General features: G+C 48.3%; 1 protein-coding gene across 1 annotated transcript in view; it reads left to right on the top strand.

Moving 5' to 3' along the window:
- Positions 1 to 21,415, top strand: part of BAIAP2L1 (BAR/IMD domain containing adaptor protein 2 like 1) — a 65,564-nt gene that overhangs the window by 11,131 nt on the left and 33,018 nt on the right. The window contains exons 2-3 of the mRNA XM_081137286.1: positions 12,480 to 12,555; positions 20,918 to 21,004. Of these exons, the coding sequence (XP_080993412.1) occupies positions 12,480 to 12,555; positions 20,918 to 21,004 (163 nt within the window). The remainder of the gene's footprint in view (positions 1 to 12,479; positions 12,556 to 20,917; positions 21,005 to 21,415) is intronic.

Consider the following 21,415-nt stretch of genomic DNA (forward strand, 5'->3'; position numbering starts at 1 on the left):
TGTCCATCCTTTCAAACAGGAACGTGTACCTCTATGCACCAAGCAGAAATGGATACTCGTATTATCTTAGTTGGAATTCAAACAAGTGGTCTCACTACTCCCCCTTTCTGAAGTTCAAGGTCCAAAACTTGCTTGAATCCTGGGACAGGGTCCCCTAGCCCCCTGTCCAGTGGAAGCCAGTGCGGCCTGGGCGTTGTTGTGTTGTCTGATAGCCCGCTGATCACTAAGGCTGGGAACGCCCGCTTTCAGCCCCCAGAGCTTTCTGGGCACTTTTGAGAAATATATATACACACACACACACACACACACACACATATATATGTGTATATATATAAAACTATGTGGAGTCGGAGAACAAGCTGGACCTTGGACCCAGTACAATCGTCTGCACTTAAACTTCAAGGAAAAGTGCTTTCAAATGATCCCACCCTCAGACAACTGTAAAACCTTTGTCTAGAATGAAACTTTCTAGTGTTAAACCGGGTTCAGACTTTTTTTTTTCTTCCAGGTTACTCAGATTGCCTGTAATTTGGTTCTCCGTCCACATTTTTAAAAAAAAGTTTGAAAGCCTATATTCTTACACTAATTTGCTGGGTGGGACGGCTCTGAGACTTAATTTTTCTAGATACGCTCGATCATTTCATCCAAGAGGTTTGCACGGTTATGAGACAAACGTCTTCCCTTTTCCCACCAGGGTGTTGGCACCTTTCTGTTTTGCTGGGTTGTGTTCTTGCTTCAGAACAGCAGTTCTTGCTGCCTCGGCGAGCAGGGAGTAGGGAACGTGGAGTTTGTCACAGGAAGCGGCTCCTTTAAACAGTGAAATAAAGGTCCCGGAGATGTGCTTTCAGTAATGGGTTGGAACAGGTCGCCCCCCACGCCTTTCTGGTGGATCACACCGGTTCTCATCACCTGCTTGGTCCTGAAGGAACTCGGGATCTAGGAGGTGTTTTCAGGGTCTTCTGAGAATATTCTAGGAGAAGCGAAGGAAGCCCAGAGGGGTGGCCCTGTGCTTGCTGACCACTGGCCCGGTGGCTTCTCACGCTCAGATCACGCGCCAGGGACGGAGCCACGTACCCCCGTGGGCCTCAGGGCTTCATCCCTAGCGTGCCCTTTGCCTCTGAAGAACCACTTTGGCGGAAATCGTTCTTTATAAACCAAAGTCCCGGTTATGGATAAAGAAAGGAAAGGAGGAATGAAGGTAGACAGTGTTTAAGTCACAGTGGAAGTTTCAGGGAGTGTTTTCTTGGGGTGGGGGGAGGCTGAAGATTTCCTATGAAACTACCTTAGAAGGACCCAGTAGTTGCCCAATCCTTAATTTATTGCCTGGAGACATGGTTGCCAAGCTCCTTCCCCAGTCACAGCTGGGAAGACAACTGCTAATCCAGCAGAGGTTGGTCTCAAAATAGCTGGGTTATCTTTTTCTGCTAATGGGTCCAATTGATTTTCACCAGAGGAGGGGAAGTTGCTGCAAACAGCCACGTGGGCATAAACACTTCGCAGGCCGGTAGCGCTTTTCTGGCAGGTCCTGGACCAGCGTTGGCGAAGGACAGCGGGTGGCCTGCGTCTCGGTTCACCCGGCTCCTCTGCGGGCAGGCTGGTGGGAAGGCGCCCGGGACGAGCCGGCCGCAGCTCTGTGGCAGTAACGATGGCGGGGGGCCTTCGTCCTCGGCAGCCTGGGACGTCCCACAGAGTCTAGGCTCTTTTTAAAAAAGAAATAGCTTCGGGCCTGGCCAGGAGAGTGAGTTGGTTGGTTTCGGGTTCGATCCCTGGTCAGGGCACATACCTACGTTGCAGGTTCGATCCCCAGTCGAGGCTCATATGGGAGGCAACCGATCGAGGTTTCTCTGTTGCATCAATGTTTCTCTCTCTCAAATCAATAAACATATTCTCAGGTGAGGATTTAAAAACTAATAAAAAATTAGAAGAAATCACTTTATCGAGGTGTAATTTGTAAACTATAATATTCATTCATTTTAGTAAATTTGCAGAATTGTGGAACCATCACCACTGTCCAGTTTTATAACATCTCCTTCGTCCCCGTTTGCTGTCATTTCTCATTGTCATCCCCAGGCCGTCACTACTCTATTTTAGGTCTCTATAGGTTTGGCTTTTCTAGATATTTTGTAAAAATGGAGTCATACGGTATGCGGTGACTTCGTGACTGGCTTTCACTCCGCGTAATGCAGTTCATCTATGTTGTTGCGTGATGGTGCCGTGTTCTTTTTCATGGCTGAATAATATTCCGTTTATGGATGTACCATGTCTGTTCATCTATTTCCCGGTTGATGGACGTTCGAGTCATTTCCAACAAGGTATTTTTTAAGGGCTCTATTACTGCCTAATACCTAAATAAAAGCCCCCCTGGAAAAACACAGGCTTAGGAAGCAAAACTCACAAGGAAAGCCCCGGCGTTTTGGGGTTCGGTAAGCCCGTTACGACTTCTAGGCAGAGGGCAGAGCCCCGTAGCCTCTGTGACCTGTGGTTGGCGCTGTCCCTTGGAGCTAAAGAAGTTGAAAGCAGTGGCTCCGTTACCTCTCCCCCGGTTTCGAGGCTGACTGGCCACTGGGTCGCTGCGCCTGGGGCAGAGTGTTCAGGTGCGCGGAAGGCACGTCACGCGGCCGACCCGGCCCTGAGCACGCACACGCCCGCCCGCTGCTGGGCGCCGGGGGGAGGCGGCCCGGGCTCCCTGGCCTGGTTACCTGCAGTTCCTTCTAAAGAGACAGAGTAGACGGACGGTAATATCGTGTGAGGTAGCGACAGGCCTTTTGGAAAGAGGGAAGCGAGGAACCGCCAGAGCCCTAGGGGGAGGCTGGGGTGCTGGCATCCGGGGTGGAGGGGGGCGGGAAGGTGTGTCTGAGAGGTTGGAGCTGGGACCCAGGTGGGTGGGGACCCGGGAGGGGCGCCTTCCAGCGGGAGAGCGAGTGCAAAGTCCCTGTGGCGGGAACTTCCCGGAAGGCGTGGAGCCGGAGCACAGGGATGGGGGGTTAGTGGCCGCAGCCCAAACCTGCTGGATTAGGTAATATCCAGGCTTTACACGAGTCACCGGTGACATTACTCCGTGACAGTCGTGAGAGCTGGAGATAACTCGAATAGTCATCGCGATTAGCAACCGGAAACACTGTGAGAAAGGCGTCGCTAGGCAGTGTCCTCACTGTGCAAACAGCCACACGGGCCGGCCGGTGCAGCCCACGGGCACCTCGGCCGCAGGCGACAGCCCCTCGCCCCGCCGCTCCCACCCTGTGGAGCCTGTTACTGCGCTGAACCCTGCAGGCATTTGTAACAACGGCAAGTATTTCTGTATCTAAACAGAGAAGAGATACAGTAAAAACACCGTGTAAAGATGAAGAGATACACCTGGATGGGGCACTCACCGTGACGGGACCTGCAGAGCTGGGAGTGGCTCTGGGCGAGTCGGCGAGCGAGTGGCAGGGATGTGAAGGCCGGGACGTTACTGTACACGGCTCTAGGCTTTGTAAGCACTGTGCACGTAGGCTTCACCACATCTATAAAAAATAGGATTTTTCTTCAGTAATAAATTAATGTTAGCTTCATGTCACTTTCTTTACCTTATAAACTTTTTACTTTTTTAACTTAAAACACACATTGTACAGCTGTACCAAAATGTTTTTTCTTTATGTCCTTAGGCTATAAGCCTTATTTCTATTTTAAAAAAAATTTTTTTAACTTTTTTGTTAAAAACCAAAACAGACACACACAGTAGCCTCTGCCTGCGCAGGGTCAGGATCAGCAATATCACTGCCTCCCAGCTCCCCGGCTCGACTGGAAGGGCTTCAGGGGCCCTGGCGCAGGGAGCCGTCCTCTCCGCGATAACAGCGCCCTCCCCGGACCGCCTCCTGAGGGCCCTGCCTGGGCTCTTCCTGAGGAGGCGGCACTCTTTCCAGAAGGCTGTCCATGGTCGTTTCCTTGGTTGGTTGCTTTTTTCATCACAGATTTCCTTAGAAGCGGATCATCCACCGTGCACGTTCCTACTGATGAAAACCTTCTTGGGTCAGGGTCCATGGCTGAAACTTTCCCAGGGGCTTGCTGAGGTCCGCAAAAGCTTCCGCTGAACCCTTCCCTGTGAATTCTCTGGGGGCTTCTTTCTCGTGTGCAGTTTCTGGGACACCGTAAAATGGGAATAAAGTCAGTGTGTACCAAGGTGGACAGGTCTCAGGAAAAATGTTAAATAAAAATAGTAAGATGTGAAATTGAAACGTATTATATACAACACCGTTTATTTTTACTAAGTGCACAAAGCAAAATTACGTATTAATCGTGACTAAATTCTGCGTGTGTGTATAAATGTGTAAAGTACTTTTAGTAAGTTAGAAAGTTAACAACAGTCTTAATTAGAGGTTCCCTCTGGGGAGAAAAAACAGGATTTGAGACTCGGGTGAGGTGATTGAACATCGTGTGGTTTCGTAATGCAGTTCTGTAATGTTTTAATTCCTTTCCAGCAAAGGAAATCAATATGCCAGTGTTCACCATTATTAATTCTTGTGAGGTAGTTGTGGGTTCTCCTTTTTTCTTTCCTTTTTTCTGTAAGGGGAAGGAAAGGAGGTTAGAAATATCTGTTTACCTGGGCAGAACCAGTCCACTATATTGCGATGCTATTAGATTAATTATATCCATAAAAAATCAGGGGGGAGATCACAAGAAAGCTTCTATAAAGAAAATATTGTAGCGACTCCGTAACTTCTCACGCTGAAACGGTCCTGCGTCATCAAAGCATTTTCATCTCACTTTTATTACACAATTCACGTCAAGGAACTTGTATCCGGGCCGGAGGGGTGAGAGCAAAGGTCAGTTAGGGAGGCTCCCCGGGCCTGACACCGCTTCTCGCTGCCTGTGGGGCCTTCAGCAAGGTTTTTAAATTTATTTACTCAAAGATTTGTTGTCTCTTCTGTAAAATGGGGACAGTAATAATCATGTTGTCAGGATCTAATGAGACCACCCCTGTGAAATAGAGCCTGAAACGTAGTAGCGCTCCGCAGGTGTCAAAATGTATCCCAGATGGAAACAGGAATGAGATGTCCCGGCCTGAATGAAGCAGATGATGGCCCTTTCCATCGCCTTTCCTCAGAGCAGGAGAGCCAGTATCGCTCGCTTGCATGTCACGGAGCGGCCATGAGGTACCGGGACCCCTGTGGACCCAGGCTTGCTCGTGCATTTGAAGAGCTGGCGGATATTTTAAAGCGTGTCTTTTGTTAATTGCTACAAAGTATCAAGTGCCTGAAAGAGCACACAGTGAGCGCTCCCTAAGGATTAGTTATGATCTCATTGAATCTTCACACCCCTCGAGCTGTGGAAATGATCGATATTCCCGTTGCCAGAGGAAGAGACTGAGGCTCAACAGGGCGGTGATGTGATTTGCCCAAGGACTCCAGGCCGACGTTTTTCTCATGCCATGTCCCCTTCCCCCCAGGCCCACTGCTGTGGGGATGGCATGTTACACGTTGTATCAAATTGATTTGTAGGTGGATAGCTAGAAGCATAAACACATAGCCCAGGCCGAAGGGGAACCAAAGCATTGTTCACGTTTGACTGGTGGGAAACATTTTTGCGTGCTTATATATTTGAATTATATATTTCAATCCAAGTGTTTCTGCCCTAGCTTAAACAAACAAACAAAAATCTCAGTTGTCTAATGTCCCTTTACTTGCTCGTGGCCCCCACTCTAGATGGGCGTGGGAAGCGTGGCTCTGCTGGCCGCCCGCGCCCACAGCGGCTGCCTTTTGGCCCCATCTACTCATTCGCATTTTCCCCAAAGGCAGGGACGTAATCCAGTATCGAAGCTCGTCTAGAACAGCAGCTCCCAAGAACACGAGGGCGGAGGAAGCGAGACTTTCTACGAGTGACGTCCATCTAGACGTATTCTCAAATATTTAAACATTATTAACAGACGTTCTTATCGCATGACATTGAATTAGTTTAAGCATTTGCAGCACTGCTAAGCCCATGTGTAGGAGGTGGTATAGGACAGAACAGTCTGGAAAATTTCAAGGGTACGTACACCACCCGAATCAGGTTATAAAACTCACTATTTACTTAGAGATGCTTAAATCACTTTTAAAGCTTATTTGGGGGCGAGTCGCATCCACATTTTCAACTGGGAAAAATAAAGCCCTCAAGTTTCAAATAATTTGTCCCTTGGTCATGAGGAGAACTGGAAAAAGAAACAGAAAGAGAAACCGATTCTTTAAAAATTTAAAGTCAGCTCAGTTTAGCTGGTCATAATTGTATCAATTTATGCTTCATCGTCTATAGGTCAAGGTTGGTCAAAGTAATAATTTTTCAAAACTGAAAGAAAAAGCTAAATGGGGAGGAGGTTAGCCCTAGCCAGTTTGGCTCAGCGGTCAGAGTGTTGGACTGAAGGGTCCCGGGTTCGATTCTGGCCAAGGGCACGTACCTCGGTTGCAGGCTCGATCCCCGGTCCAGTTGGGGCACGTAAGGGAGACTGCCGAGCGATGTCTCTCTCACATCGACGTTTCCCTCGCTCATCTCTCCCTCTCTCTTCCACTCTCTAAAAATCAATGGAAAAAATATCCTCAGGTGCGGATTAACTAACTGAATGAATAAATAAGTAAATAGGAGGTTAAAGCCATCAGAAGACGGTGTGATTCATTTTGAAATTATGGCCTGTAACTCCCAAGTGGGCCAGCTCGAAACCTGGTGAAAAGTGCCTGGCGATCCCAAGTGTCCTGTTCTTAGCAGTTTTTGTTTGTTTGTGGGTGGTTTTTTGTTAATCCTCAATTGAGGATATTTTTTTCCATTGATTTTTACAGAAAGTGGGGGGGGGAGGTGGGGAGAGAGAGAGAAACATCAACGTGAGAGGGACACATCGCTCGGTTGCCTCTCGCACGCACCCCAGCTGGGGCCTGGGATCGAACCTGAAGCCCAGGTACACGCCCTTGACCGGCAGTTGAGCCCTAAACTCCTCGGTGCTCGGTGCTTGGGCCAGCGCGCTCACCACTGGGCCACACTGGCGGGCCGGCTGGGGCCCTTGTTTTCCATGCAGCAGCTAAGCCCCGGCTGTCCAGGGCCGGGAGCTCGCGCAATAGGCCGGCGCCCGCGCCGGTGGTGGTGGTTCTCTTTCTTTCGGCCCAGGCTCTCCGGCCCAGGCTCTCCATGTTCGTCTCTGAGCCGAAACACCCCTCTTTCTGGATGAAACTAGTTTGGCAAATTACCCTCCTTGCCTGGCAGTAACCGATGGGATGTGCGTATTAAGCTTTCGTTATTGATTATAATAAAATAGTGCTTGTTGGCTGGTGAATACCTTTTATAATTTATTTTGCTTTTATACTTGGTATGTTAAACCTTTTGCTCTCCGTTTAGATTAAATTAAAATGGGTTTGTTCGTTACTACTGGTGACGCTCGCTAAATTTTAGCCTCTGTAAACATTTCAGGCCTTCACAGGCCTTCACAGCATGACCTTTGACCCAGCTGCTGTCCTTCCCCCCAAAATACGGGACCCATTCGATCCACAGGGACGTGCCCACGGCTACTGTAAAACTTCATAGCTTGTGGAACACAAAGGCAGCACTGCTTTTTTGTTTCTGGGTTTAAAAATACATGTCCTTCAGTGAAAATAGCTAAATTCATGGCCAAGAGCCAGTATAGAAACGGATTTTCCACTGTCCGGAGGCCAAAATTTACAGAGGGGAAATTTCTGTTGCTGAGCCTAAATAGTAAAGAATTGAAGTATATGTTCAACTTTCCAGCTTAAAAACTCTTGTGTGTTTTTGGTGAAGCTAGTTGTATTCTCAAGTCTTAAACGTTTTTTCTTTTTCCGGGAGGATCATTGGGATAGTGGTTTATGCTTGGTGTTAACTTTGGAAGTTCTCATTAATGCGTTGATTTTTGGCATTTTAAGATAGGAGTTATATGTAAACATTTCAAAAGTTGTATAAAGAAATCAAATTTTATTTTCCTTTTATTTGGATACTAAGAATAGTCATGAGAAAGAACAAAGATCTGGGCTTCTTTTTGTGACTTTTTATCTGCTAGAGGACAGGTTGGCTCTGTATCCGGTTCCTTAGAGTTTTACTCTGCAGACTTAGCCTCATAAGATTATTATAAGAATTTTAATGGGGTGAAGGGGATCTTACTATATGGTGACAGGAGAAGAGATGACTTTGGGTGGTGGGCATGCAGAGCAATATACAGATCTTGTAACATAGAAACCCACACCTGAAACCTGTATGTTCATATAACCACTGTCACCCCAGTAAATTTAATAAAGTGTTACTAAAAAAAAAGAATTTTAACTGTTATTTTAAACTTAGCTTTATCTTTTTATTAGAACTTATATTCTTGCCATCCAGACTTGATCTCATAAGATTATCGTAAGAACTTTAAGTGAGATCTTCGAAAAATCATTTTTTTATTGGAAAGGAACCGTTTTTCTAATGAAGTGATTAGATTTTTAAAAAATTATTGGACTCTCATACATTGCTGAGGGGACTGTAAAGTGATGTGGACACTCTTGGACACAGTTCAGCAGTTTCCCATAACGTTCAACAGGGACCCACCACGGGACTCAGCAGCTGAACTCCCAGGAGTTTACCTTGGAGATTCGGACACTTAAGTTCACACGAAAACCTGTATGTGATGGTCCGCATCGGGTTTATTTGAAATTGCCCCAAACTGGAAAGCAACCCAAATGTTCAGTGGGTATGGGATGAACAAATGGTGATGCTTCCATATTATGGAATAAACGATCGATACACCCAACAGCGTGGGTGGCCCCTCAGGGCTTTGTGCTGGATGAAAAGCCAGTCTCGGAAGGCCTCATGATTGCAGTTATGTAACATTTTCGCAGGTGACTGAGGTCAGTGGCTGCCGGGGGCAGGGTCGGGGGGGGGGGGCTGTGAAGGGGGCCTCGGCGTTGGCGTTGGCGGAACCTCCTGTGTTACAGTTGTGGTGGGGATTATACAAATCCGCGCACGTGATAGTTTCAAAGGAACGGCTCTGTTGTACCAACGTCCGTTTCCTGGTTTCGGTAATGTGCTCCATAATGGTTACAGAAGTCTATCTATTTCAAAATGAACAGCTTAAGAACAAAACAAGGGAATTGAGGAAAGACACAGAAACAGCCGTGAGGCTGTCGGTCCCTCGTTGGTCCCTGGTTCGGGAGGTTGGGGTCTCGCAGAGGCCGGCGAGGGAGCCGGGCTGCCAGTGAGTGAGGCTTGAAGGGCTGGCCGGCTTCAGGCGCACGGCGCGTGGACCCAGCGAGCGTGGTGCGTGGACGGGCCACGTGTTCCTGCTCTTTCTGAGAATACATTAAAGCGATGGCAGAAGCACTTGAAAAAAACACAGAACGAAACTGTAAATCCATAGTGTGGAGACCTGCAGAAGGAAATAATAGTTGGCAAAAGGCCTAAAGAAATTTGGGGTGATGGAAAACGGACGTGGAGTGGTAACTGTCTTAACCTGCAGAGAGGAGCACGGATGGGAGCTGGGCCGTTCATTCTGACACCCCAAAGGCGGGGGGCAGACCCCACAGACGGCGGGAGTGGAGGGGACACACGGGGCAGTAACAGGAGTTCTACAAGGTGGTTAAACTGCCAGGTCCCCTTGCCCACCCCAACCACCGTCACTTCCCGCAGTGCCCTCTGCCAGGCAGACTGGAGATTTAATCTCAGAATATAAAGTGGCTCAGAAGCACCCACCAAGGGTGGGGTGGGGGGAGCAAAACTCAGAGCTGAATAGAGAGGAATTCAGTAAAAATCCGCTCCATAAACTGGAATTGCCAGCCCCCTTCCCGGCTGGGAAAGCCGACCTCCTGGTGATTGCCCTTCCCCCACCCGGCGGGCGACCGGGAATTAGAAGCATCTCTGGAATGACCCTGTGGCCTCTGGGTCCTGCTGAGTGGCCAGTTTGTCTACAGCCAACCTGCTGTCAGTTGCTCCACAGGAAGCCTGCTGGTCCTGGGCACCCTGCGTGCGTCCCCCACCCACAGGCTTCCAGAAACAAGCCCTCCCCCCCAAAAAAAAGAGTTAAACAGAAAGTAGAAGACGTGATCGCCAACGTCTCTGCAGCAGCCCTGGATGCTGAAGACAGGGGAGCCGCATCTAAAAATTCTAAAGGGAAAATCACTTTCGATCTATAATACTCCAGCCAGCAAGTATCAGTCAGATGTCAAGATAAAGATAATTTCAGCCCGGCCCGGCGGGGCTCAGCGGTTGAGCGTCGACCTGGGATCCAGGCGATCGGGGTTCGATTCCCGGTCAGGGCACAGGCCCGGGTTGGGGCTCGATCCCCAGTCGGGGGCGTGCAGGAGGCAGCCGATCGATGACTCCCATCATTGATGTTTCTCTCTCTCTCCCCCTCTCTCTGAAATCAATAAAGATATGTTTAAAAAAAAAGAATTTCAGACACACGGGTGCTCAAATTTACCTCTCATCAGTTCTTAGGCCTTTTTTTTTTTAATATATCTTCATTGATTTCAGAGAGAGGAAGGGAGAGGGAGAAGGAGAGACAGAAACATCAATGATGAGAGAGTCATTGATCGAGCCCACAACCCGGGCATGTGCCCTGACCGGGAATCAAACCCCAATCGCCTGGATCCCAGGTCGCTGCTCAGCCCCTGAGCCCCGCCCGGCCGGGCTCTGATGTCGTTCTTACAGAATGATTCCCAGGAAATGGGACTAAATGATGACAGGAGGAAGCTGAGGAATCCACTGGTCAGAGCTCTAAGGCAGGGACCAGAAAGGGACGCTCAGGCCAGGCCGGGCCAGAGGGCGGAGCGTCCTGGAGGAAGGGCTGGGCAGAGGACGGAGTGGAAGGTTAGCTGACACCTCTGGGCGTTTGGAAAATAATATCGATGGGCTTCTGCTGGATCCGACGGGGCACGTGGAACAATTTAAGGTCGATCACATAGACATTTAAGCGTGGGGGGATGGGGAGGAGAGACGATTGTCACCCCCACGAGAAACAAAAGGCCGTACCAGGAAAGGAACTGTAATCCTCGGTACACGTCCGCCTTTGTGGTGACCAGTATTGACAAAGTAACAAAAAACCCTGAACTGTTGATTTACCAGGAGATTACCGGTGAACCTTGTGGGAAGGATTGGGGAAAGGAAAGAGGGTGGGGTGGAGAGCCACGGCCTCATCTGTGTGGCAGAACGCCCGTAGTTACGACCCCAAAACTGAGGCATTAAGACTAGTTACGGCCCCAAAATCGAGACGTTAAGACTACTCCAAACGACCGCAGTAAATGCAAGAACAGCACAGCGGACAGTGCCCTTGGGAGTAAGGCCGGCGGGGCGGGGGTAGGTCAGGCAGCGGTGGTTTTTCCTAATAAATAAGCCTTTATCACTGTTGGATAAAACAGTTCCGTCCCCCTAGCCCTGGCCGGGCGGCTCAGTTGGTTAGAGTGTCGTTCCAATACCACCAAGGCTGTGGGTTCGATCTCCAGTCAGGGCCCAGCAAATGCATAAAAAGCGGAACAACAAATCCGTCTCTCCCGCTCTCTCAAATCAATAAATAAAAAATTTAAAGAAATAAAGTTTCATCCTCTAACTCACAACGGAGAACCTTCATACCCAGAATAGCCCGTGTCAAGTGGATGCCCCTTTGTTGCCTGCTTGTCGCCCGGCCCCCCACAGGTGTCACACGCTTTGGGGGAGGGGCTGAAGGGACCGCGTCGTCTGCCCCGGGCGGTTAACGGTGAGACGCTCACTGTTTGCAGGTGGAACAAGTCCATTCAGTCGCTGTGCGTCTGAGTCAAGCCAGAGTCCCCCAGGGATGCTTTCTTGTCTGCGCTTCAGACTTGGGATATTTCCCCGTTCGACTGACAGTCTAAATGACTGCCCATCTCATACCTGTCACAGCATTTGTCTCTGAGTTTATGAAAAACGTGGCATCTGCAGAGACATGACATCATGAAATCCAGGAGGGGGAACCATGTCTCCCCGCCCCCCACTGGGCGCAGGACCCAGCGCACAGGAGTTACTCCCTAAGGACTTAATAAATACGCCGATTACAGGACAGGGGCGGGGGGGGTGCAGTGACCCCCTTAGAAAGTGCCCTAGAGCTCTCAGCAGCCCCACCCCCACCCCCTCCCCGGTCATTAGGCGTAGTAAAAACAAAATCTCTTGGAAATTTCTGTCCCGTTGAAAGCCAGAAATATAATTGCGCTCCCAACACTAGAAAGGCAACCGCGGACCTGGTTGAACCCTCCAGCTCCTGGGGCTCGGCCCCTGCCGGGCCTGCTTGGTCGAGGCGGCCTGGCTGCTCCTTGCTGCATGTGCAGTGGGTTCAAGGCAGCCCTCGGGCAGCTGGACAGCTGACCGGGGCGGGCCCCTGTTCACTGGGAAGGAAACGCGGGCCCTTCACTGTCTTCAGGTCGGGGTTCACGACGTGTAGACTCTACTGTGTGCACACACGTATCCCAGGCTGCGCGGTCACCACAACTGAAGACCACGGGGCCTCTGTCTGCTTGTCTGATTGATTCGTGTGTTGTTTTGTTTGTCAGAATGTTATGGAACAGTTCAATCCGAGGCTACGGAATTTAATAAACCTGGGGAAAAATTATGAAAAAGCCGTTAATGGTAAGTCCTTCTATTTTCTAAGTTTGTAAATATAGAGCGCACGTAAAAGCCATTCCGTAAATAGTTTACTTCATTATTTTAAATGCTCGCTATTGAGTTTTTAACATACCTATACATGGGTAGAGGTTATTTACAAGTAACTTAAGCTACAGAACTTTGCAATAATAGGATATTAATATATTTGAAATGAGTGAATTGAATGAAAAGCTACTCCAAGTTATGTATTTTAACGGTCAACTCACACTTTTTGACATAGTTCAGGCTTTTATATTGTTGCCAAAAACACGTTCTCTACTTTTTCAACCCAATTGTTTACGAGCTGATGACGTATTTAAAACGTATACTTAAGACATTGATGTCAGTATCCCGCAGCATAGGAATTATCTTATTTATACAGAGGAATCTCTTGCCTTCGGGTGTGTCTCTTTTGATAGTGATATGAGAAGTAAAACATTTAGCCTGAATGGAAAAACATCTAAATTAACGGTTGACCTTAGAGCCTCGTTTCACAGTGAGCGTGAGCACTGGCCGTTGCCTCTCTTGGAGAACCAGAGTCGTCTGCTGGTTTGAAGAGGTTTCCTTTGAGGAGGTTGACGTGTCTCTGCACGTGTGTTTTCCTACTCAGAGGTGAATCTAGAGCACACGTAAAAGCCATTCAGTAAATATTTCACTTAATTATTTTAAATGCTTGCTATTTTAAATGCTCCATGAGCCCCTCAGAAACTTGAGGTGTGAGCAATCACCAAACTCTAACGTGGTCAAAACAATGTTCCCTTGGTAGCTGCCATCGCCCCCAAAATAGACCCCGGTTTCACCCGCTACCCCGGTTCATTAAGACCCACAAGGGACATTAAGTAGAACCCTCGGTTTCCAATGGTTAGGTTTTAAAGAGGCTTCAGGTGCCGTTTTGTGTCTTTTGTGTCAGTTGATGTTTTTCTTTTCAGATTTAACCCTTTGGAATTAATAATTATTCAAAGTGTGTATACATTTTTGGGGGACACCCTATGTATCTCTTATTTTTCTCTTTCACCAAGCCCCACCTCTGGGTACTCCCTGCTAGTATTTTGAAAATAAACCTGTGGCCTCCCACACCTTCCCCGTGACCATGCCCCAGGTAAGGGGGGTGCTGACCAGGCCTGTGTGGTCACTGCAGAAGCAAACGGCTTATTTCCTTCTGGGTCTCTGTGCTGTTTGCCGGACGACAGGCCTGGGACTTGGTCTCCCTCACCCTCCAGTAGTGTGGGTGACTCCAGTGACTTCTGCGGGTACCCCCCCCCCCGTTTCGCAGAGCAGACGTCTTGCACAGCTGACTCTCCCTCGGCGGCGGCTTGGTCACAAGGCTGCAAAGTCATTGCTCTGAGTGCCCCTGGGAAGGAAGTCACCGTGACCTACAGTGATTTTCCTTCTAGCATTTGCTGCCTCTCTGAGGCAGAATTGTACAAGGTGACTCAGTGAGTGGCCTGCAGCTTGGCCTCCTGCTAAAAAGGTCCTTCCCAAAGGGCTCTTTTTTTTCTTTTTAATATGTTTTTATTGATTTCAGAGAGTGGAACGGAGAGGGAGAGAGAGATGGAAACATTAATGATGCGAGAGAATCATCGATCGGCTGCCTCCTGCACGTCCCCTACTGGGGATCGAGCCCACAACCCGGGCATGTGCCCTGACCGGGAATCGAACCGTGGCCTCCTGGTTCATAGGTCAGCGCTCAACCACGGAGCCACGCTGGCCGGGCTCCCCAAAGGGCTCCTATCACTTTAACACCTTCCGGGGACTATCCCACACTACCTAAAGTATTTCCAGAATTTCTGCAGGCATCTGGTTTTTGCTGAAGCCATTGAGAAATTTAGATAAATTTGTAAAGCCCCTGGTCAGGATTTTTCGTGTAGTTGAGGTTGCCAGGTGCGCAGTCAACAGTGAGGTGGTAACTCAGGATAACCCGCACGGCTAACACCGAGCGTGGGGTGGGCAGTGGGGGTGGGGGTGGGGAGGTGAGCGCGCAGGAGGCCTTGTAGGAGCTGAGCCAGCTGACAGGCGTTAGACTTTTGTAGGCGGATGGCTCCATGGAGTGCTTCAGGCAGGAAAGGCACTATCCAAGCCAGACCTGGGGTCCACGCCGGCATGGGCGAGAAACTTGGGGAACACTAAAATATAGTGTGGAATAGGTCAGATTATTAATGCATTTCAGCGCGGCATCCGCCGTCTGTTGCCACATTACAAACTGCTCCTACACCTGGTGGCTTAAGCCAGCAATAGTTTATTATTTCTCGGGGTCCTTTAAAGAAAGTACAGTTCTCTGGATCCCGGGGTCTCACTCCTGCAGGCGTAGCAGGCTGTCCTAAGAGTGCAAGCCCCGGTGGGAGGTACACTTGCTGGTCCCCCGTTGGCCAAAGCAAGCCGCATGCCCAAGCCACCCGTCCCTGTGTCGGGGACCCCGCAGGCTGGGGACCCTGGGAGGAGTGATTCATCGAAGGCCGTCGCTTAAAAATCTATCGTGGACTCGGGGGGGTGTGGGCTTACCTCTGAGCAGTGGGAGGCCCTTGAAGGTTTTGGAGCAAACCTGTAACCTAATGAAATCATATTTTAAGGAAAAGTCATCCGGTAGAAGAATGTAGATTAGGTTGATGAAGTAGTTGGTCTCAACCATTAAAACAGCACGAATATGAGGGTGGCATCAGCATCGTGGCAGAGTAAGAGGACTCCAGTGTTTCTCCCCTTCAATGTACAAGTCAGGCAACTGTAACTACACAGGATCCCCTGTTCGGCACCCAGACACACCTGAAAGACCCACACCTGGGGACCCCCGAAGGTGGGTAGGTTGGAGGCCTGACAGGAGGAAGGACACGGAGGGTAGCCTCAGACCCACGGGCGCCCCGGCAGTCGGGGAGGAGTCGGGCTGCAGCTTACGAGAGACAGAAGCAGCTTCCCTCCCAGAAAAGGCATCTCCCTTCCCCCTTCCTCGACGTGGCAGAACTGGGTGGAGGTGGCTGGGAAGCTGTAAACAGGGCGGGGGGGGGGGGGGCTGACAGCCCTATCTAGAAGGGTGGGGCAGAACTGCCAGATCACAGACTAGCCTCCTCTCCCCCACACTCCCTGGTAGGGCCCGGGAAAGCCAAAACCCCAGCTGAGAAAGGAAGTCGCTCTAGGAGTTCACAGAACTGTTCCCCCACCACAGTGGGGGTCCCCCATAACCAAGGTGAGCCGCTCACAGAGAGGACACCCCCAATCCCAGAGGTGCAGATAGTGCAAATAAGAGAAAACAAAAACTTGCAATGGAGCACCGTCTACTGGAAAACAGCCTGCTGAGTTGTTGAGAGCAAAATGGTATCTGAACGAGAGAGCACTTACCTCGGACGCGCGGGCAGAGAAACAAGCCGTCAAGCACCGCGAGCGTCCCGGGTACCGTGGAGCAGAGAGCGACAATGAAAAGTGAAATCTCGTCAAAGTCGTGGAAGACGGTGAAGCGAATGACGGGATTCAAGATCGCGGTTGCGGAGAAACTCAAAGCACACCAGAAAGCTCAGAAGGGAGTTTGCTGAACTCAGGAGTGAAACTAATGCACAAAAGGAGTGCTTGACCAGAGAGATCGAAACCGTAGCCCTAGCAGGTTTGGCTCAGTGGTTAGAGTGTGGGCCCACGGACTGAAGGCTCCCGGGTTCGATTCCAGCCAAGGGCACGTATCTCGGTTGCAGGCTTGATCCCCAGCCCTGGGGCAGGGGGAGGGGGAGGAGGCGCATGCAGGAGGCAACCCATTGATGTGTCTCTCTCCCCCTCTCTCCCTCTCTCTCTCTGGAAAAAGAAATGGAAAAAATATCCTTGGGTAAGGATTGAAAAAAAAAAAAGAAACTATAAAAAACAAACAAACAGAAACTCTGCGGCTAAAGAACTCCGTAAATGAAATAAGGAACGCATTAGAGAGCGTTGGAAATAGAGCAGTTCCGATGGAAGAGAGAATTAGCGAACTCAAAGATGGGAACCTGAACATGACCCAGGAAGGAGAAGAGAGAGCTAAGAGTTTAAGAAAATGAAAGAAAGAACGACGAGAACTATCTGACGACACCAGAAAGAGCAACCCCAGGATAATCGGTGTGTCAGAGAGAAGGGAACAGAGTCTGCTCCAGGAAGTAATTGATGAGAACTTCCCAAGCCTAAGGAAAGAACTGTACTTTTAGAATAGAGGAAGCTAATAAAACATCTAGTTGTATCAACACAAAAGACCTCAGTCAAAAATTAATGACAGCCTGGCCGGGTGTGGCTCAGCTGTTGAGCATCGACCTACGATCCAGGAGATCGCGGTTCAATTCCCGGTCAGGGCACATGCCTGGGTTTTGGGCTTAATCCCCAGTTGGGAGCATGCAGGAGGCAGCCGGTCGATGGCTCTCATCATTGATGTTTCTATCCCCCCCACCTTTCTCTGGGGTCAATGAGGATATATTAAAAAAATAATGAAATTAATGACAAAGAGTTCTCAAGGCAGCCAGGGAAAAAGGAACTAACCTACAAAGTAAACCTCATTAGATTCAGATCAGATTTCTCAGTAGAAACATTACAAGGCAGGAAAGAATAGAAGGAAATATTCAAAATATTGAAAGAAAGGAACTGTCAGCCAAGGATAATATATCCAGCAAAGCTACCATTTATTTATTTATTTAATTTATTTATTTATTTATTTATTTATTATATTAAATATGGTTTTATTGATTTTTTTTTTTTTAAGAGAGAGGAAGGGGGAGAGACAGAGGAACATTGATCGGCCGCCTCCTGCACGCCCCCTACTAGGGAATCAAGCCCGAAGCCCAGTCATGTGCCCTGACCAGGAATCGGACTGGTGACCTCTCGGTGCATGGGATTATGCTCCACCCACTGAGCTACACCAGCCAGGGCCAAGTTATCCTTTAGCTATGAAGGAGAAATAAAGTTTTTTTTCCTCAAACAAAAGCTGAGAAAATTTGCTACCACGAGACCTGCATTACAAGAAACGTTGAAAGAAACTCTTCTACCAGAAAAAAAAAAGAAGTATGTAAAATTTTCAGTAAGGTGGTTAATAGACAGAAGCAGGAAACTGCAAATCTACTTCAGAATAGGTTATTAAACACTTAATTATGATTTAAAGGTTAAAGTGGAGAAAGAGAGCTTAAAATTACTACAGTTTGGTAATGAATGGACAACATAAAACGGGAAAATTTGTGACAAAGTCATAAAAGGGGAAGCAGAAAATGACTGAATGGTTACAGGTGAATGGAGATAAGAGGCAATCAGAAGAAAAAGAACTATTGTACGTATGAGCTATTTTACAACTGCAAAACAAAAATCCAGAGCCGAGACAGGAAACAGGGAAAAAAATCGTCAAAAAACCCCAAACTAAAATAGCAGACAGAATCATAAGAGAAAAGAAACAGTCGAGATACAGAGCAACCAGAAATCAAAAGATAAAATGGCTGTAGCAAGTCCTCATTTATCAGTAATCACTCCAAATATAAGTGGACTGAACTTACCAATTAGAAGGTAGAGTAGTAGAGTGAATTAGAAAACAAGACCCCACTCTGTGCTCCCTGCAGGAGATTCATCTCGGCTCCAAAGAACAACATAGGCTCAAAGTGAAATAAGCAAGTGGTGGATTCACTAAGGAAAAGAGAAAAAAGACTCATATAAAATCAGAAATAAAACAAGTTACCACGGACACCACAGAAATACTAAGGATCATGCAAGAATACCGGGAAAGGCTATACGCTACCAACTCTGGTAACCCAGAAGAAACGGACAAAGTCTCGGAGATATACAACCTCCCTAGACCGAACCGTGAAAAACTGGAAAACCTAAGTAGACCGATCCCTGGTAAGGAAATTGAAACAGGAATCAACAACCTCCTAAAAAATGAAAGTCCAGAACCAGATGGCTTCACTGCGAAGTCTGGAACAGAAGATTTAATAGTCATCCTCCTCAAGCTTTTCCAAAAAATCGAAGAGGGAGTGCTTCCTAACTCATCACACAAGGGCAGCATTACCCTGACACCAGCACCAAGCAAGGACAACACGGAAAGAAGAATATTACAGGTCAGTATCTCTGACGAACACAGATGCAAAAATCCTAAAGAAAATACTAGTGAGTTGAATACAGCGATACCTTAAATAGGTAAATACATCACCATCAAGTGGGGTTCGTTCCAGGAAGGCAAGGATGGTTCAGCGTCTGCAAATCAATCCGTGGAATATGCCACACTAACAAAATAAAAGATAAAAACCATATACGATCATATCCATAGGTGCAGAAAAAACATTTGACAAGATACAACACCCATTCATGATTTAAAATACTTCCCAGAATGGATATAGAAGGAAAGGACCTCAACACGATAAAAGCCATAGGTGGCAAACCCACAGCTAATAACATCATCCTCAGCGGTGAGAAACGGAAAGCTTTTCCTCTGAGATCAGAAGCAAGACAAAGAGGCCCCTTTTCCCCACTGTCACTCAACAGAGCCTTGGAATTTCTAGCCAGAGCAATGAGGCAAGAGAAAGAAAAGGCATCCGAGTCAGGCACGAAGCGGTAACACTGTCCCTCTTTGCAGACGACGTGATTCTATACAGAAAACCCTAAAGACTCCACCCAAAGACCACTGCACGCAATAAACAAATACAATCAAGTTGCAGGATCAAAATCAAACAGAAATCTGTCGCGTTGCTGTATACTCGCAACAGAGTGTCAGAAAGCGAAGTCAAGGAAACAATCCATTTACAATTGCAACAGAAAGGACAAAGTCGCCCCGCTGGTGCGGCTCGTGTAGGATATAAAAAAGCAACAGACAAACTCATAGACACAGGCAACAGAGTAGCAGTTACCAGAGGGATAAAATTGTATACTTGCAATTTATACAATGTTATCAACCAATGTCACCCCCCCCCCAAATTTAAATAAATAAAACATAACTAATATGTTCTATTCCTTAAAACAGTAAGTGGTAGGAAGTCTCTTAATGTGTTCACAAAGGGGGCCAAAATGATGAAAATACTATTTTATTCTTTATTCCGGGTAAATTATATAATTTTTAAAGTTAATTCAACTTTATCATAAAAACAAGGATATTTTACTAAGAAGGTTTTAAATAGTTTTAAGCATAAGTCAACAGAGAATGAAAAATCTCAACTTCAGTACGTGGATTCGGACCAAAAATTTTGTTTAAATATTGTGTAATCCCATATACCGTTCTCCCACAGGTTTGCGTTTCAACTTACCAGGACCTTGCCTTTTAAAATCTTCATACTGAGACATTGCGTATATTAACTGGACAGTTTACTGGCTACAAACTTGTTTTCAGGTGGAGTCCTCTCTTTTTCAGTTCTGAGGTCAGAGAGTCAAAAAAACACCGAACGTAGCGCTTAGGAAGCGAAGCACCTTGGCTGGCGTGTGCACGCCCTCTGCCTTGCCGCCGACCTTGGGAATATCTCCGAGCGTCTCCACTCCCCTTCAGGAAACACCGACAACATCACCGGCCCACGCTGTGGGCTGGGACAGCTTAGGCAGTGGCTTGGAAAGTCTGCCTAAATGCGACTTATTACGGTTCTTTTTTATTCTGCTTTAAGGTTTTCCTCTGTCTTACGAAATAACTCTGTGGTAGAACATTCCATTTCCTAAGCTCGTATACATACAAGGTGTCCCCCAAAAATGTTTATAAAGTCAGTGTCTATTCACATACAGTCCATTTCAAAATTTAAGAGAATCAACGGAAATAAATTTTTTGCCAGTGCCTGTTTTCAAACTGATGACCGTTCGGGTCCAGACACCGCTGATAACATGAATCGCAAACACCGAGGGTCATTTCTTGCGGTATTTGTGTGCCCTCAATGGGTCGACTGTTGCCGGTTTTGTACCATAAACTTTATCACCGTTAAAAAACAAAGTCTGGTGGCACTTTAGGATAAATTTTCTTTGTTCAAAGCTTAGTCTGGCTTCACCCATTATTTCAGATCAGTCAAACCTGAAAAGGAGTGAAAGTTAAGTGAGTTATCAACTGTTCAAGTGTGTGTACATTTGGGGGTGGAGGCCTGTGTATAGTAAAAGCCGTAACTTTTATGTCAGGAACACATCCATCCTGGACCTGGCGTCAGGAGCAGGCAGGGCCTTCTCTGGACGTCCAGTGCCTGCTGCTGGGCTCTTCCCAGGGCTGGTCCAAGGCGAGGATCCCAGTAGTGGGGGCGCCGGCCCCCGGCACCGCGATCAGGCCCACGCCCTGCCTCCCCAGAGCCACACCGGCTGCACCCAGTCCTTCCTGCAGCCACAGGGACTGTGGGATGGTTGGAAGAAACCCTCTGTAATGCTTCGCCCTTTCCTTGTCTAAGTGGTGATTTTGTGTGTCACCTTCCCTGTCTAGCTATGATCCTGGCGGGAAAAGCCTACTACGAGGGAGTGGCCAAGATCGGTGAGATTGCCACCGGGTCCCCTGTGTCGACAGAGCTGGGTGAGTTGACCGGCGTTCTATATAACAAACCCCACTCGAGCCTCAGTTTCGGGGCTTTCATCCCGCGAGGGCCGATAAGAACAGGGGAAGTGGCCCAAACCCGGGCTAGAAAGGAGAGCTGGCCCAGCACCCCAGGGTGCTCACTTCTGGGGTGACGGAGTTCACTATGGTGTGTCGAAAGTGGAGGCAACGCCGGTGCCCGGCCTCCCTGCTCCTTAGGACTCGGGCTTCTGCCCCTGAGGCTTAAGTTCAACACGCACACACCGCCCCCCCCACCGCCCCCCCAAAGCACAAGGCCCAGGGAGCTCTGACCTACATTCTTAGCTGGAGGAGCTGGGCCGGCCCGGCCTGGCAGGAGCGCTTCCTGTGACTCACCAGCAGAAAGTCAGCCCTCCGCGTCCTGCTCTTGGC

The sequence above is a fragment of the Miniopterus schreibersii genome (genome assembly GCF_964146895.1).
Source record: "Miniopterus schreibersii genome assembly, chromosome: 4".
Taxonomy (NCBI): domain Eukaryota; kingdom Metazoa; phylum Chordata; class Mammalia; order Chiroptera; family Miniopteridae; genus Miniopterus; species Miniopterus schreibersii.